The 19,351-nt window shown below is 31.8% G+C and overlaps 2 protein-coding genes across 2 annotated transcripts; both read left to right on the forward strand.

The window, feature by feature from the left end:
- The first annotated feature begins 12,662 nt into the window (after positions 1-12,662).
- LOC131847370 (uncharacterized) lies at positions 12,663-14,912 on the forward strand. The gene is made up of 3 exons (XM_059196938.1): positions 12,663-12,893; positions 13,927-14,098; positions 14,674-14,912. Exons 1-3 carry the CDS (start codon positions 12,663-12,665, stop codon positions 14,910-14,912), a joined length of 642 nt encoding a protein of 213 aa, XP_059052921.1.
- Positions 14,913-16,447: 1,535 nt separating this feature from the next.
- Positions 16,448-19,100, forward strand: LOC131848412 (uncharacterized). Its single transcript, XM_059198258.1, has 4 exons — positions 16,448-16,681; positions 17,751-17,913; positions 18,161-18,288; positions 18,930-19,100. Exons 1-4 carry the CDS (start codon positions 16,448-16,450, stop codon positions 19,098-19,100), a joined length of 696 nt encoding a protein of 231 aa, XP_059054241.1.
- Positions 19,101-19,351: the final 251 nt, after the last annotated feature.

A 19,351-nucleotide genomic window follows, 5' to 3' on the forward strand; every position in this document is an offset into this window, starting at 1 on the left:
AAATTATTACATTCCTTGAGGAAACCATTCGTATACCTATCACACATTTCAGTTTAGACTTATCGATTTTTGAGTTTTAAGACTGAACTAATATAAAAATAAGTAAAGAATTATATAAGTAACTATACCTACCACAAATAACACTAACTAAAATAGACGTAATGTCAACCACAAAATAAATTCACTTTCTTCGTTTACAAATCATTGCGGTTTCTTTGAGCGCGCCAAACTAATCCGCGTACAGAGTACCTACAATATTAGAAAGGATTCCATTGAAAGTAAAATTAAAAAAAAATACAAAGGTGCTTTACAAAAATGTCAGCTATCCAACTTGTAAAGGACCACACTGCCGAATTATTGTAGATCAACTTAAGTACGATTACCTTCCCTTTTCACGAAAACGCCTTTTATTCTATATGGATAGAATAACAATGAGGCGACGAAATCCATACCTTTGTACAGCCGCCACAAAAAAAAACAATTCCACCCGAAAGTTGCCAGACTGAAAATAGTAAGGACGTATCCAAAAAGAGATTATGACAAGCCCTTATTTTGTTTGTAAACAGCGATTCCACGATAACAATAGCATGCAGTAATGTGACACCTTTGCCTGATTGGATGTTTTTAATGCAGGTATTGACATCTGATTTTTGCATTGTGGTAACACTATGACGGTATTGGCGGCGAAATTGGCAAATTGTTGACGTTTCGTCACTTTAAATATAACGTCAATTTCGATACAAAAGTTCAGCTGTATCGAAAAAAGGTCTGACATGTTGTATTTAGAATAATGCAACTTGAATGTATTATATAAATACAATTATTAGATTTTGTGTTATATTTAGTACTTTTACGTTGTTTAGCTAGTCGTAGGCAGGCCTACATCACTATTAACGAAATAATTTTACTATGAGTTTGTGTGACGAATGTAAACCTACCAATAAAAAAAAACGTGGGAAATGTTCTCAGTGCATTCTATGGCTATATTCAGTCAAGAACAGATTTCGGGGAATTACTGCTTTTAAGAATCTACGGCCTACAGTACAGAATTCAATTCTTATATTAGAAATAATTTTGACATAATAAAAACCCTAATAATCAATGTCTGATGAAAAAATTTGAAAATTTATTACCATTTCCTATATATCTCATAGCAAAGGCAGAGTGACTTTGTACAAATCGTCTGCATACTCGTAGGTACATCAGTATCGTCTACTTAAGCCACCGGGCAATTTACTTTACATAGCTGTATTTCGAATAAAACATGAGATACGTATAATTACAGGCATGCTACCTTAGCCCTTCGGTATGTATGAGAGGTACTATCACGACACATGACTGCGTGTCTCTTGTGCTGTTTATACCAATAAAGAAGTCGACGGCGATTGGGAGTGAAAAAACTATTCTCTTTTAATTTAATCTTAATATTGATTGCAAGTTGACTGTTCTTTTGAAACAATGATGACATGAATAATCAATACTAAACTGAATGAAACAATGGTATATATAGAATTAGTTCATTAATTTGAAATGAAATATGAAATGAATACGTGGCTAGTAAATAATTTAAGACTATGAAAAGGTGCACAATCTAATGTCATTGGTTGGGAATTACTTGCAGAAAGAGGTCATTATTGCTGAACAAACCGATTACAATGTTGTTTAATGTTCAATGACTACGTAATGTGGAACTAATGCGTGCAATTCAAGAGTACGAATAAGTGCGAAACTTTACAATTGCAATGTCAATTGATTGGAATTGAATTTGAGCAGTAGGCCGATAGAGGACAATGATTTACTGTTAGTTCTTAAAATATAATCTGTGGATGTTAAAGTCAACGACCTTTGTTAGCTGTAAAATTTATATAGGTATATAAAATATGTAAAAGAAGTTAACGCAAAGATTTTTAATTTATTCACAAATTAAAAAGATCTTTGCGTTAACTTCTTTTAGGGGTGGACAGAACAAACCAATTGGCATAGTTTTTACCTATTTATATTATATTATTTGTATATATAACAACACAATTAATAAAATTGTTATAAAAAAAACGTATTAATTTATACATTTTAAAAACAATATAAGTATTTTATATCTCGTATAAGGTAAAAAATATATAATTAATGTATTTTGTGCCCTTGAACTTATTGGAATTTTTTGCAATTTTTATAGTATTTTCAGTGAAAATTCTAATCGCTTAGTATTCATCATATATTATAGATCATAATTGCATATAATACTTTTTTATATTATTTATATAGTCTTTATGTCCTAGTTTTTCTAAACGACAAAAGTAAGGACATTACAAAATGTATTCCCTTTTATACATTTTCATTTCTTTCTTTAACTTTCTGTCAGCGTAAACAATTTAACTTCTCGCTGTTTCTTGCCGAAAGAACACTTGGAAAGTGCTTTGTTTTGGAATACTATCACCCTATTGGGTTGTAAAAAGTGGTATAATATTGGCAATTTCTTTTTGTTCCAAACTTCGCCGACCGCACACGTAGCTATATATATCTAATACCTGACCGTTGTCCATCCGTACGGAAATTTCATAGTACGCACAATTTCTTTCCCACCATGCAATCCGTGTTAGTTTACATTGTACCTTTATGTTGTAAGAATAGTATCATACTTACCTATTGTTCTGATCGAAATTTCACATCCGGTACGAATGTTCGAGTATGAATTTGTATAGGTAATATTTCTGTAAAATTTATCAGTTGATTTAGATCAATTATTATACTTATGAAGTTCTATTAATAAGTAGCTGTTACTAGTATCGTCGCGTCGTCTGCTTTTATATATGTATAAAAGATAGCCTATTTAAATCTTCATTAATACTATCATCTGACCACTATATCTTCTTAATCTTCATAATCTCTTCAGCCGTTTAGATAGTGAAAAGTAATAAATACACAGATACACTTATCACTTATCAATGTGGTGGTGAATATAACGCTTGACATGCCTATGTAGGTTTGACGTCTAGTTTCCTTTACCGGATAGTTGATGAGAAATATCAGAAGATAGTGTAAATTGACAGAGATTTTGTATCGTACAGGTTTGATTGAACTTACGACCGCTTAGAATTATTTCAGGGCAGTAAATATAAAGATAAAACAACTTCAAAAGACATGAAATTGTATTATGTTAAATTAAATTTAAAATAAAATTATAAAATAAAATTATGTACATGGTAGGTTTATTTTATATGTACAAGGTACAATTCATTCTGATACAATTTACATTTCGTACGTTTGCAATCATATTATGGTGAAATTACTTTACCGATTTTGATAAAACTTTGCACACTAATACACAAAAATGTATGGACTGTATCGAATATCCTTATAAGTCGATTTTACATAATTGAAAGTTGGTAATCTATGTATGTGTAAGAGCTTTATCTTTACTTCACGTTTCATTAAAATTCATCCAATAGAATTTTAATGAAACGTGAAGTAAAGCTAAATTAAAACATATAGACTTATAGAAATTGACGGCATCAGTGTTCTAGCGGTTAAGCAAACTGCTTTATTTCCGATGGTCACGGGTTCGATTTATCGCACGGTGCGAACATTTGTATTCATGAGTATAACTGTTTGTATCGGCCTGGGTATTTTCTATGTATATTATATATGTATTAAAAAAAACTCTAGTATTTATGTCAGTTGTCTAGTACCCATGAAACAAGCCCTGCTTATCGTGGGTCTAGATGGCGCTTGTTAATTGTTCAGGGGTAAAAAAGAAAAGAGTCTAATATTAGTACCATAATTACAAAATTTTCCTATAATAACAACAAGCTCTTTATTTGAAAAGGCCTGACGTATAATTGAGCTTTCAACGACACGTCGGAGCATGTCGGAACATCGAGTAATTAATGAGAGATATTAATTAATAATTAATAACCTATTTGTATCCGAGCTAACGTAATCAGTATGATATTTTAAACGTAAAATAATATGTTTCACTAATGGGTAAAAATATTACATTAATAATAATGTATAATATATAATATGATATCGTAATTCGCATTGCAGAAATTGCAGAAAAGCAATGCGAAGCATTTGCATTAAATCTTGCATTGCAAAGATGTCATGAAATAGCGTATTTTGATAAATTGATTTTTGTATTAATTGAAATATATATACTTTACTAGCGGTCCCGGCAAACGTTGTTTTTCCATATAAATTAATAACGATATAAAAAATAGGGGTTGGTGATAGAAGGGTGAAAATGTATGTATTTTTTATGTATTTTTATTTGTATGTATTTTTTAATGACACATAATAAAAAATATAAATAAAAAGATTTGCCCAAAAATTAAAAAAAAATGTTAGGGGTGGACAACCCTTATCTCATAGGGGTATGAAAAATAGATAATAGCCGATTCTCAGACCTACTGAATGTACATATGAAATTTCATAAAAATCGGTCCAGTCGTTTCAGAGGAGTGTGGTAACTAACATTGTGACACGAGAATTTTATATATAAGATTATAATTCTTCATTACATATATTGTAGAACTTGAGACCCATACACCGACCCACACAGTCCTATAAGAATAATAATATCCCTGGACAATTCACACATGTTATTGGCACTAGACAAGTCATATTGTCTGAAATAAAATTATTATTATTATTATATTATATACATACTTAGATGTATTTTTTTGTAAATGCATACACAATATACATAGAAAGAAGACTGATACAACAAATCATACAACAGGTATACAAATGTTTGTACCGTGCGAGGAATTGAACCCGCGACCATCGCAAGTAAAGCGGCGTGCTAAATTGCTAGACCACCGAGGCCGTCATTATAAATGATTTTGACTTTGATTTTTAGGGTCTATTAATCGGTGTAGATATTCACTGGACCACGACGTTTTTAAACAAATGATGAATTTGAAGTGTCAAAATTAATAAATTATCAAATAGGCTCTGTACTGTCTGCATGGACAACTGTTATTTCAGCCGCCACTCAAACCACTTTGTAAGACGTGTTTGGCGGAAGGGTGAGATATGTCAAAGAAATTACAGGGTACGGAGGTAGGTTATCTTTATTCTCCGGAATGGATACTCCTGAGAGGTGCCACAAGTATCACAAAACGTGATATCTGTGGTGCTGTTCATATTACACCTCTTTACTTCCTACAAATGTTTGTGTTCACGAGTATGATTATAATCTATACATATAATTAAAATTGGAGTGTCTGTTAAGTAATATTGAAAAAACCGTTTTTTACTTCATGCGTATAAATATACGGTACATATATCAAAATAACATTTTTTATAATTTTTGTCTGTCTGTCTGTTTGTTCCGGCTAATCTCTGAAATGGCTGGACCGATTTTGACATCCTTTCTTTGGCACGTAACTGATGTAATAAGGCTACTTTTATTTTAGAAAAATAAAGTTAAATTCCACGCGGACGAAGTCGCGGGTACAGCTAGTAAAAAATATATCTTTGTAATTATATCAGTTACGTAACTTATAATAAGCCTGAAAAATCGAGTTATTTTCAGATTGTTCGGATGTCACACTGCCGAAAATCAGTTGCAAACTCATTAGAAGAGTTACTTAGCAAGCGAAATATTGTTGGTAGCATGCAAAATTTCGCGTCTGCCCACTCTCGGGGACTAATGATCGGCGTGCAGATAGCAGCGTCCCGCCTTCCCTGTTCTTCCCGCGACGGCGTAGGGTTGTCACCAGAAACTTTGCAGTTTTAAAGGACTTTACTTCGATGGTGACAATCACAAATTGTTTCTATTTTACAACGTCATTATGATCAGTACATGTGTCAATATATTTATTATATTTTTATTATAACACTTTCATTATTTGGTTTTAGACATACAGAAGTGGCAAATCGCATACTTCACCAGGTACCTCTATGATTAGAACAGGAAGAAAGTTACGAAACTTTAGTATATGCTATATATATGTTACAACCCTAGTCAAAATCAATTATTATATTTTACACCAATAATAATAATATAACTCTTTATTGTGCACAGAAAAATATTTACAGAAAAAAAACATAATATAAATATGCTAAACAAAAGGCGGCCTTATCGCTTAAAGCAATCTCATATAATAAAATTTTGGAATTAGTTTTGTAGTCTCAACCCGAGTAGTCATTACGTCTAGATGGAATCTAATATTGGAGTCAAACAACCTTAGTGTTCGTGATATACTTACGTAGATATACCTACTGAGAATTGAAAATTCATCTGCAACTCTATCCCTCAAAATGGAGGAATAATTGGTAAGTTATTGTACACATGTAGATATATTAAGCATCGTACGACTATAGTAGTCCCCAAAAATCGTATTACTTTTTTTTTACAAAAAAATTACAAATTAATGTTTTTCAAACTTTGCATTTTTGTCGTGCAAATCGCGTGGGATTTAAAATTGTGAAACAACAACACATTACTCTCAGTTGACAACCCTACACCCCGGCGTCTAGTTCTGTAATGAAGCAATTTAAATGCATGAGGCAGGGCGCGAGAGGCGTTTGGAGGGGGAAATTACAACCGGAGCAAAATGACATAAACGCCAAACTGTCTTATTCAATAATCGATTTTACACCTTTGTGTTTTTGTGTCAAATTTGCTCGTGAATTATTAGTGAATAGGTTTTTTTGCTTGTTTGTATTGACTGGTAGGTATGGATGATAGTGGTTGCGCGGGGTAAGTACGGTATATCTCTGCAGGTAGAGGATTACAGAGGGTGCAGAGTACAGGCGAAAATGTTTTCCTAACTTATTCGAATAGTGAAAGGAAAAGTCGAGGAGAAAGTGATATAAGTTTGGGCACCCATTTAACTGGGATGTGGTCCTGTATATTAACTGGTTGATTTACAACGTTAATCCATACTAATAGTATGCGACAGTAACTCTTTGTGTTTATCTGTCTGTTATCTTTTCATGTCGAAAGCTCTGAACGTATTTCGATGAATTTTGGAGCAGCGAGGGATTGGATCTTGGTTACTTTTATGGAAAAATAAAACTTGAACGAATGAAATAACAAATATAGTTTAGTTGAAGGTAGATTGAGGAAGTATTGAAGCATATTAAACTACCAACTATGGATTTGGGATTAATTTTATATGGTTTCGCAAATACCTTTCTAGATGTAATTACTTTTTATTTCATTTTATATGATCTTTATATCTCATAAACATAATAAAAGGTGTAATAAATTGATTATAGATGTTAAAGGTAGGCAATTGCAATTAATTACTAAAAGAATTATAATTAATTCTGTAAACAATTAATAATGGTTAGGTTAGGTCAGTTTACCCATCGTGGGGAAATCACATTAATTAACCAAGATATTTTTCAGGTGGGGAGCACGTGAAGGTCGATCTAACATGGTAATTATTAACAACAACAGAATGGCCCTATTACTAACAACCCCCTTCCACCATAACGTACGTAATATATAACTAGGGTATACCTAGTTATATATATAGTATAGAAAGTCAAAACAGTAAGTCGCATTCCGATCCATTAATATTGGAAGGGGTCTAATTTATATCCATTCTTTGAGAGAACCCTCGATCCGACGTCACTCCGAGTTCGATCACTGCCTACAACCAGTTTAGGGTTGCTATTCTTAAACAAGAATTAATCGTACGCATTTTGTAGTGCGATTCTCAATTAATTATTCTTGCATTCATATATCTACTAGGATATATCTACTAGGATTGTTATTTATGGATAAGTTTACAAACAATTTTATTTACCAAATAATTTTGGTATATCCCGAAATTTAATTTTTTTTAATATACAATTACTATAATTTATATTTAATCCTATATGCTATTAATATAAATTCGAAAGTGTCTATCTATTTGTTACCTTTTCACGACAAAAGGGCTGCTCGAATTTTAATGAAATCTGTTAAGAGGATAGATGTATCACGAAAATGGACTACATAATATATTAGGCTATTTTTAACCCACAATATTATAATAGACGATTTTGTACAGACAATCTCATGTGTAACATCTAGTATTACAAATACAAAAGTCTGTTTGCTACCTTTTCACGACTAAACGGCTAAAAGGATCTTAATGAAATGTGACGTAAAATCAAATTGTATTACGAGGACGAACATGGGCTACGTTACATCTAAAAAAATCGGATGAAATAGTGACTAACAATTTGTCTTATAAATTCAAAGGTGTCTCTGTTTGTATATTTTATACGTTTTACCGACAGAACATCTGAACAGAGTCAAAGACTTCTAGAATCATAGGCACTAGCAGTATACATATATATATATATACTCTTTTGTTTATTGCTTGTGTCAAAAATACATGGTAGTGTGTGTAATGTTTTTTAATTGATTTAATGTACTTTTTGTGTATAATTTTATAAAAATATTAACATTCTTCATTTATCCTATATATAAACTATAAAGGTGCGAAATGACATACTGTTCTGATCGCGCATTTTTTATAGGGTACAAAATGATTGCTTCATGTTTTAATAAATATTTAGATTTAGTTTAGTTGACAACCCTGTAAATGTGGCGCGCTCGCGGCTGTTTCTGCCCCTGACAGCTTGTGTTCAAACTGCATCTCACCTGAATACCCAACAGCGAGCTTTTCTGTTTTTGAACAAATCAAATTGTCCCCGTTTAGAAGTTTTAGAATTTCATTATGATTAGTTCAGACAATTCGAAATTTACTTACGCCTCAAATCCCTAAGGCTGAAACAATTTTGGGGATTTTTTTCTTAAACTGAACTTGTTAACTTTTTCATGTTACAAATATATGTCATACTATAGTGTATACTATATATATTCTATTCGCCAAGCTTAGAATTAAAAAGCTTGCGTTCATTTTCGCTATAGAACCTATCTTCATTTCAGACTGATATATATTAGTACGGAGTATGTAGGTACTCCAACTCTTATCATAGTAACACAAGAACTTCGTAAGTTCACTGTGGGGGATTATTCAAAGTATAAAACATATTTTTTTGTATAAGATATAAAAAAATATTACCATTTAGCACTCCTTCTCTATATAAACTATATGTGTGAGTTTCATACTCCTCCGTCCGCGCAATTTTTGTAAAAAGCTTACAAAGTTTTTGTTTCTCGTATGTTGATATACGTATATTTCTCTTTATATAATAAAATAACCCATGAAACACATACAGTCAACTTGTTCTAAACGACGTAGAGCTTGTACCTGCTATGAGTATCTACTAGACGTATTTATATACATATAGTACTTAGACATTATATATACATACATACACATTGGTTCATAAAAATAATCCGATTTATACATTAAAATAATTAACAATTCGACTCATGATAACAAATATTTGTATTAGCCGAGTTTCGAATCCGCAATCATTGCGTAGTAAGATTGTACTCAAACTGCTAGACCGCCAAGATTATCATGATAAATAAATATCAATTACAGGATACTTAAGTAAAATATGGTAGGATTCATTTTTCATTTTTTTTGTTAGTAGCTGTCCCGGCAAACGTATACAATAGGGGTTGGTGGTAGAAGGATGAAAATTTAGGGTTGTATGTATTTTTAATGCCACATTATTTTAAAAAAATCCAAAAAATAAAGCAATGCAAAGCAAATAGGGGTGCACAACCCTTATCACTTAGGTATATGAAACATAAATAGTAGCCGGTTCTCAGACTTACTGAATATGCATATAAAATTTCATAAAAATCGGACAAGCCGTATCGGAGGAATTAAATAAGTAACAGTGTGACACAAGAATTTTATATATAAGTAAATATACTTAATAAAATTTTGTAGAACATTATCGACGTCTGATATCAGTTGTGAACATGGCGTGCTAAATGCAAGGCATTAATCAGACAGATGTAAACAATTAATTAAGTACAGCTAGTTATAAAAAATGCGAATAAGTTTGCTTTTTCTGTACGTATAAAAAATGTAACTTATATGAGAAAAAGTACTATAGACGTAACGTATTACGACGTATCAACGTGATAGATATAACCCAAAAGTAAGATGTAACGATTTGGTTAGCTTGTTTTATACTTTAGTTTAGCTTTCTCTTATATAACGAGAGTAGTAAAAGCTTCTAATAGTATAATAAAGTAAAGTATAATAAAAAATATTGTAAAACAAAAAACTAGTAGTGGAAAGTTTAAAAAAGGAACGTAAATAATCATAGGTTCAGAGTTGCTACCTACACGTAAAAAATACTAAAAGCGCGTTCTATCTCAAATTGGAACACGATTTGAAAATTAAAAATGGAACACAAAACATATTACTTTAATTATTTTTTTTAATTCCACCACCGCTGACCGCTGCTGGGCGGCGCACTCATTACGTACAACCTCGCTTTCTGTCACTGAACATAACGGCCAGTAATAATATTCCGCCTACCAATTCCACCTATTCGGAAGATACGCATCGGTGGCCGGCTCGGTGTACGCCCACGCCACAACAAATGAGCCTAAGTCTCTGAACTTGGCGACTTTTTGCAACGAGGTTTAAGCACATCGCTCACAGAGACCACATTTCAGTAGGTGTAATAGTATTTATCTATAATTTTATATATTATATTATTTATTTAGATTCTACTTTTTACTCGGGGATTAGTGATATTGTCTCTATTACTATGCACTATCCTATATTTATTAATTTTATGGATCATCAACATAAGGTACAACAATACAAAATATGCATCAATACATATACTAGTACTTTACTTACTGTTATTACATTTATAGCTAAATCGGATATAGGATACAAGTACATATATAAATAAATAAATAAATATATTTTCACAACAGAATTATTTAGAGACGCTAACACAGAGACAGAGATTACGCTGTGCACAGGCTGAACCTAACTCCGTCTCTCGAATTAATTAGATTTCTTATTGATGTTATTTACTAGAGAATCGAATTCATGACCGTTAGGGCCCGGAAATAGACCGACAGGCTAAGATACTCCTAAATACGCCAAACTGTCTGAGATAGTAATATCTTCATAGCGTGAAGCAAAGTCAAGACAGTACTAAACAGATAAATTATTGGCCTAGGAGTTATAAAGATTTGTTTACTAGTAGCAATAGATTTTGCTAGCCGGCAGAAAATTTATATATAAAAGCAATTATGTCGTAATTGCATTTTCATACGTACTGGAATTAATAAAACAATAAGTGTTAGTTAGTTAGTAGTTTATCTATAACTTTGCAGCAATCACATTAAATCGGCCGACTGTCTTGCTACAATAAGTTGCCGTATGAACGAAGCCTTGTAAGGTAGAGCACGCAAAGCTCAAACCAACAAAGCGACCAACAGAATTTCATTTTCAAAATAAATGTCGGCAATATAAAAATAACCATTACACAAATAAAGGTTGATTCATTGAACCAATGGAAACATAACAGTGGTTTTTTACGCTTTAGAATATATATTTTTAAATAAATTATTAAATACATTCCGATAGACTTTGCACAAATTCATCTGCTTGAATATAATGTACCGTCAGATGCAGCAGCAAATGGCGCCTGTGGTTGTTAATCATGCGTTGCTATTTCGGAGGACTAAGGTACGGTGGTGAAACTCAGCAGCTGGTATTAAACCGAACAATTTCTTAGAACACTCATCGTAATATATGAGGTAAAAAATACACAGAGGTGCAATATCTCGCCGCAGAGCCAATAGTCGACCTATGGGCTGTCTGTCACAAAGACGTTAATTACCTATGATTCTTGCTACTCGGTTCTGAATACGGTCAAATGGAAGTAGTTAATATTGTAGTGCTCCCAGCCAAAGATGAGAACAGTATTCCATATGCGGCCGGAACTTTGCCTTGTATACTTGCAAGCGATGGGCCGCTGTGAAATATCGTCTCACTCTACTGAAAACACTTTAGAATGAACTTTTTAAGAGCTAAGAAGCTATTTTAGCCTTGTCCTTCAAATGACCGCAAAACTGAACGTCAGGATATACCAACGCCAATGATCTCAACATATGCCTTCATATCAAGGACCTACCCTGTAATTTTACTACCATATGTCATCCTTCAACCTCAACATGTCTTATAAAGCAAGTAGCTTGGCAGCTAAAGTAGGTAAGACAAAGATGCGTCTATACCTTTACGACTGTTGTAGCAGATCATTCATTGGCTACAATGTTATGGTGAACGGATCCTTTGAACGGATGCGTCTGAGCCTTCCGTTGTTTTTGGAGTAATTTTATTTGTTGTTGTTGTCTCCATTACCGGAGAGGTAGTCAGTACCTATTTTTTTTAATGTCGGCCAAATTCGACTAAACAACTAGGAGATAGGAGGAAAATGCATTCTCCTAAAAGAAATATTGTAATATAGTATAAATATTCTAATATTTTTTATAACCTCTTATTGTTTAATACTAGTCAAGTACCTACCTATATAGTTACCTTATATGTATAGTTTCTATAATTTGCTTCGAGTTCTTTGCTGACATTAGGCTTCTATTATAAAATTGATAACAGAAGACTGTACTAACCGTGGGAGTAATAATGATAGTAAACCAAACAGTGGCTGTTTGGATTTCTGTTGAATTAAACGGTTCTCATTGTGTTATACTTTATAACTGAACGATAATGACAATGAGGTTTAGTTTCAACATGGGAATGATGAAGTGTGCACGATTATTTTTCATAATTTTTAATTTAAAACTAATCTTCAGTTTACAAGTGAAGCCATCTGCTCTGAGGAAACAAGATGGTAGTTGTCTTAAGCTGTCGCAGCATCCGTACTTTGATTTAGAAATGATAGTGGGTAAACCATGGCGCATATATTATACGTGGAACATGAAAGTGGATAATAAATGTTTGGATATGGTTTTTAAGAATGCTACACAGACGGTAAGATTATTTATATTCTGAACCGGGTGTGTGTGTCTGTGTTAATAGACTCGGAGGCAGCTGAGAGAGGTAAATAAATACCTTTATTTACCACAAAATATTCATCTTAAGATCCGTTTAATAATATAAATAATGTATATTAAACAAGAAAGTTTAAAAATAACTAAAATTATATTATTCTTAGTGGTTAAATTACCTTTAAAAAGTAACTCTTTGCGGCCGTTATTGCATCCTATTATCTTCACTCATGAAACTTTGATCAAGTACAGTGTTTACAAAGTTATTGACCTTTGTTTCACCTATTTCAACCGTAAAGCGATTTGCTTTGAAAGCTTTTGGTTTGAATGATATGACAGTGAAATTACAGAAAATGGGAATATGACATTTTACTCTTTAGAAATGACAATGTATTAGACGTATAGATATCACATGACGATTGTACGTCCATGTATATTAGGTATTATATTATATATGTAAGTTCATTTATATAAGCTTTGCATATTTTTTGTACCGGAGTTTCATATACTTTTATATATTCTATATACCTTACTTAATAAATGGACTATTCGACACAAAGGATTAATAATATATACACAATCATAATAATTGATGACGGTTGATTTGATATATTATAAGAGACCTACATGAATAAAGGTATTTTGAATTTTGAATTATAACCTAATCAACCATACAAAAAAAAAACTCTTCAGCTATATATATACCTACTACTACTACTACTACTACTTACTAATTACTAGTTACCCGCTTCGGCTTTGCTCGGGTATAGATTTAAAGTACATGCAAATCTTCCTCTTAAATCACTCTATCTATTGCTAAAAACTGCATTAAAATCTGTTGCGTAGTTTAAAAGATCTACGGAAACAGACAGTGGAAATGACTTCACTTTATACTATGTAATAAAGATTACAGAAGGGTTTCACTTTCAATCAGATGGGCAGTTAGTTTGATATTCCAGTTACGTAAAAATAAAAATTCATAATAAAATATATCTAATTTCTATTTCATTTTTCAGATCATTCAACGAATATGGAACGACATGTTTGATTATATGGAACAGCAGCCCGTGTGGGACGCTGCGATGCTGCTCGGAACAATGGGTGCATCTCGCCACGAGCTACTGTTGTTCGCAGATCAAGGGCCTGCTGGCAGTTTAACTGCTATACCGAACGTAATACGGAATGGCAGTAAGGCGTACTATTACTAGAAATTTTATTATTTACATTATATATATTTACCTATACTCGTATTAAAATAATGTTACAAAGAAATTCTACAATTTACTTAACATATGGAATATGTTAAAATTTTCATAGTTAGTAACATCCTTAAAAAAATAGATTTCCAAATCGATTTGTAAAATTGTTATTTTAAAGACTTAACTTTACGTCAATTTTGTCCTATGGAAATTTTACCAAAATCACCAATATGATTTTAGTATGTTGAAACGATTTCAATGTGATTTTAGTATTACGAAACGCTTTCAATGTAATTTCAACAGTTTGTTGAAACGATTTCAATGTAATTAACATATTTATATCTATAAATCCAATATCAAAGTAACGTTTTTTTAATCAAAACGTTGTTTACCTTACATGTCACACGTTCGTTAACGATTGTAGTCGGTGTTTGTATACCTTTCTTTTTAAAATGAATCATTGAAATAGCAAGAGAATACATACTGCAAGACATATATTTTAATACCAATTTAAAAACTTAGATATTCTTTTAGATCATCTAATTATCAATATTCTCCTTTTAGACTTGACTCCAATGAAAAATGGCGTACCACTGCTCAAGTTCTTCATAAAACTGGTGAAAGAAGGCAAGTTCCTAGTGATGATGGACTGCCATATGGGAGTTGGATCCATATCCGCCAGAACTGATAATCCACCATACCGCTCCGAGATACTGAGTGCCGCAGCAGAGATGGACTTAGGTGATGGATATCCAGCTTGTAGTCGTGATAAGAACAATGATGAACAAGTTCTTGTTAAATAAAATGTTTTACTAAACTTTACATGTGTGTTATTTAAGCCTTCCTATACTATCCAATTATGGTTTAATTTAGTTTATTTATGAATATAAACAAGTTATTGGCTGGAATTGTAAACAAGTTATTGGCTTACCTGAAGTAAAGGACAGGCATCGCCTAAATGAACAGTCACTGATATGACGTCATAATGTGATGACCGTGTTTCCATTCCAGAGGAATAAGATGTTATGGCCATATCCTATAACTTAACTCTCTAATCTGATATCTCTGACGGTCTCGACGGTCTAGCGGTTTAGCACATTGCTTTCTCGCCGTCGCGGGTTCGAAACCTCGCACAGTGCGCTAATATTTGTATTCAAGAGTATGATTGTTTGTATCGATCTGGGTGTTTTCTATGTATATTATGTATTTACAGAAAAAATATATTTATGTCAGTTGTTAGTACGCATATCATAAGCTCTGCTTACCGTGGGACTAGATAGCGCTGTTTTAAATAACGTGTGTTATGGTTTATTTTTATTTATTCGGGGTATACTACATATCCATAATTCGGGGATAGCGCTATTTGTGTGCGTTAATAAAGTCAATTGACAAATAAATAGACACATAGATACCTTGCACTCAATAATTGTTTTGTTTTGGTTTACATATTTTTCACATTGTGATAATTAGGTTAGATATGTTGTTGACATGTTTATGTGTCACAATAACTCCAAATTCAATAAAGATAAAGTACACTATCTACTATTATTAATTATTTTGTTAACAAAATAATAGATGGAGTTGTAGAGATGCTTAATTTATATTTAACAGTGAAATATAATCAGTTCAGGCATCTAGTTCTACAAATGCCCTATTTGAAGTTGCAGGCACCTCTAGTATCAAATATTACTCTCAATAAAATATTTAGTGTTTACAAAAAGCGAGTTGATTGTTAGTGAATATTATGTTTATTATAATCATGTATAATCATGTATATATAAATAATAACACCTAGTATAATAGTGGTTTATCACAAAAACTACAAAATTTTGATATTAAACTTAATCACTGTAACAGTAGAGTTGATTTCCCACAGTTTGTTATTTTGGAGGTAATACAGTTTTATAGCAGGTCTACGATAAGATGAGTAAGTCGTTTTGTCATCGTTATACAATTTAAAACAAATAGCGTATTGTTTGTTTATCTTTATTTCATGCAAAAAAACATACTGTTTCATTTATAAGTCTGCAAAGAAAGAACGTATCTCATTTACTAAGACGATACTTTAATTTAGTAATTTAATTATAATAACGTTTTTTAAAAAATTATGAGAACTATTAAATATAACTAAAAGATAGACAAAAATACTTCTTATTACTAGATAATTTTTAAATAATTATAATTAAGTATTTTAAAGATTTATTGATAAACATATTTTTATAAATTAATATATTTTTACCAACTAAATTGTTCAAAGGGTGTGCAAACGAAGTGTGTGCAAACGCGTGTGTAACTTGTATAAAATTAATAGTATTATACATAATACATAAAATAAAACATGATCCTCGCAGTTGTAATATCATACCTCATATTATTACATGTCTCAAAAGGTGACAATATAAGACATTTGAACAATATTAGTCCTGATAACTGGACGTCATGCTATGAGTTCTTAAACAACACTAAGTTTGACCCGGTTTCAGTTGTAGATATAGATTGGAAGATATTTTACTTCTGGCATTATGACTTTGAAGAAAGTTATAACATAAAATTCAGTATTCCAACGCCTTCGGTTTGTACCTATTTATTTATCTACTCTTATGTGTAACTAGCTGATCTGTACAACTTGGCAGTACTTTTTCCATAGCTGTGCCAGCGATTACGCCCTTATAAAAGTTTTAGACTATGACGTTTAAGCTATAGTACTATAAAGTTTGATCCATCAAACCCATTCATATCCATCGATACTCGCAATCTTCGCGTTTATAATATTAGTAGGATTATAGCACTGCTCTTACTGGTCGTAACGTGATGTTGATAAGTGTTCCTTAATAAATGGGCTAAACAAAACTAAAAGAATTTTCGAAACGCGATCAGTACCACCGTAGATTACCTCGTACATCCAAATTTACAAATTTTACCTCTTTCTAATAGTAGTACAGATGGTTGTGGCTTAGTGGTGGCTACCTCAACTTGGATCCGATCAAAAGTCTTATGTTAGAATCAATTTATAATTATTACCTACTCTCTGCGGATGGAAACAATACATTATATTAAACTAGCTGACCCCGCAAACGTTGTTTTGCCATATAAATTAAAATTGCTATTAAAAATTAGGGTTGATGCAAGAAGGGCGAACATTGAGAGTTGTATGTATTTTTCAATTCTAATTCATAATAAAATAAAAATAAAATATTATGTCAAAAATATAAGTTCGTGATCGTGGTCGTGAAGATATATTGTAATTTAATCCTTATTACAGATTTAATTATTGTTATTTTTATTATTATACATATGTAAAATATTAAGTTTGTTTTTGAGAGTGATATGGCTTAGTGACTTACTACACTGATTTACACCTGAGAGGTTGTAAGTTCAAAACTGGCCGATTCAATTAATTTTCCTGATTCACTTTCCCAAGGACACATAGATAGCAAATCCAAAAAATCCATGAGACAAAGAAAGCCTCGTTCTCAAACTACATTGGAATTAAATATACCCAGTGAAACGTTAGTATAACAAGTATTGCTTTCATCAACATCGACAGTTAATAATTAGACTGACTACTCTACCTAGGATTATAGTTGTTAAGCCACATTGCCTTACTATTATAATTTGTAAATAGTGCTATAAAATTACAGTTAATAGACCGATTTAGAGTAGAACTAAATGATGAGTTGAAACCTCCGGTGAACTGGACTGATGCAGATTTGTTTGTGGAGACTTCAATAGATCTCAGTGGATTGTTTATTAAGACTAACGTATCTGGACTGTATAGACTTATACCATCGCTTTCCTTTCATTGTAAGTAATTATTAAATTTCTTTTAAGGGTAACTACTAAATATTAAAACTGCAAATTAAAGTAAATACACTGACTGTCTGGATGTACTCCTAAATTAATATCAGTAAACAAAATATTTCAATTAGCTGTTATGTTATATTGAAATATTTATTATTTTGTATTGACGCACCAAGTTTTTATAAATAATAGCAATGTGGTAAATATTTCGTTTATATAATATATACAATAGAACGCATATACTTTTTAGTAAATGATACGCCGTACCTGACTTTTGGGCTGAAAGTTGTGGCTCCTGGATATTTGGGCATCGTGAATTGCAAGCATCGGTTGGCTTATGCTCTAGCACCAGTGGACGACATGCCACCTCCCTCTGAAGTAAGGTTCACTTAAAATATTTTAACACATTCATTTAACACGTATATTGTTAGTATATGAACAAACTTTTAACGGGTCACCATTGTGATAAAGGTAACACTTGGAGTAAAATAATAAGTTATTTTATAAATAAATCATTAAAAAAATGTTGTGAAAACTAGGGGAAATAAGGGGAATTATTTTCCCTTCTAGAATTTATTATCGGCTTTTTTAAGCATTAGAATGGCAAATAAGATATCGGTCCTGATGGTAAGCGATAACCATACGCCTGTATACAACATGAATAGCACGACGGACATCACGTTATCATATGTTGCCATTCCACGGGACTAATAATGATGAGGTCATTCTTCAATGTTTACATATATCTCCTCGTTATCTATCTTTATGTCAAATTACATTAAGATTCGATCAGTTTAGTCGTTGAAAGGTACTTAAAAAACAAACAGGACACACTTTCGTATTAATATGAATTTCGTATTAGGTAGTAAGAATGCAAAAAATAATATCTTTATATATCACATATAAATATTTATATTGTTATTTTAATATTAAGTTAAAAGAGTGTGCAGGTTTCTCTTGGAGTTTAATTGACTATTTTTTCTTAGTCTCAATGGATAATGATTAAGATTCACTTACAGCTGGTTCCAGCTGCATCGAAACTGGGATTTTGGAGTCCATTTGGAAGATCATACTTAGTGGATGACAACTTTATTGCATTAGCAATACCACCTACAGAGCATTTAGATAATGCTGACGATGATGCTCAGGATGATATAGATAGACAAATTAATAACATACAGATCCTTTAAACAAATATACAACACAATATTAGGAAAGCGTCTAAAAATAAATGTCAAGATTTGCGTAATAACTTTTATTTTAAAATTATGCATATTAATGAAACGGAACATTTTATGTTTCATGCTTTATAAGAAAACAAATTCTTCTAATTATTACATAAAAGAAGAGTAAACAATAACGAAATATATCAGAAAATTTATTAGACTAGACTAGCTATATTATCAAATTGAATTTCAAAATTTATTAATCATTTTAGCCT

Source organism: Achroia grisella, unplaced genomic scaffold (genome assembly GCF_030625045.1).
Source record: "Achroia grisella isolate CSIRO2021 unplaced genomic scaffold, CSIRO_AGI_Agris_v1 utg109, whole genome shotgun sequence".
Taxonomy (NCBI): Eukaryota; Metazoa; Arthropoda; class Insecta; order Lepidoptera; family Pyralidae; genus Achroia; species Achroia grisella.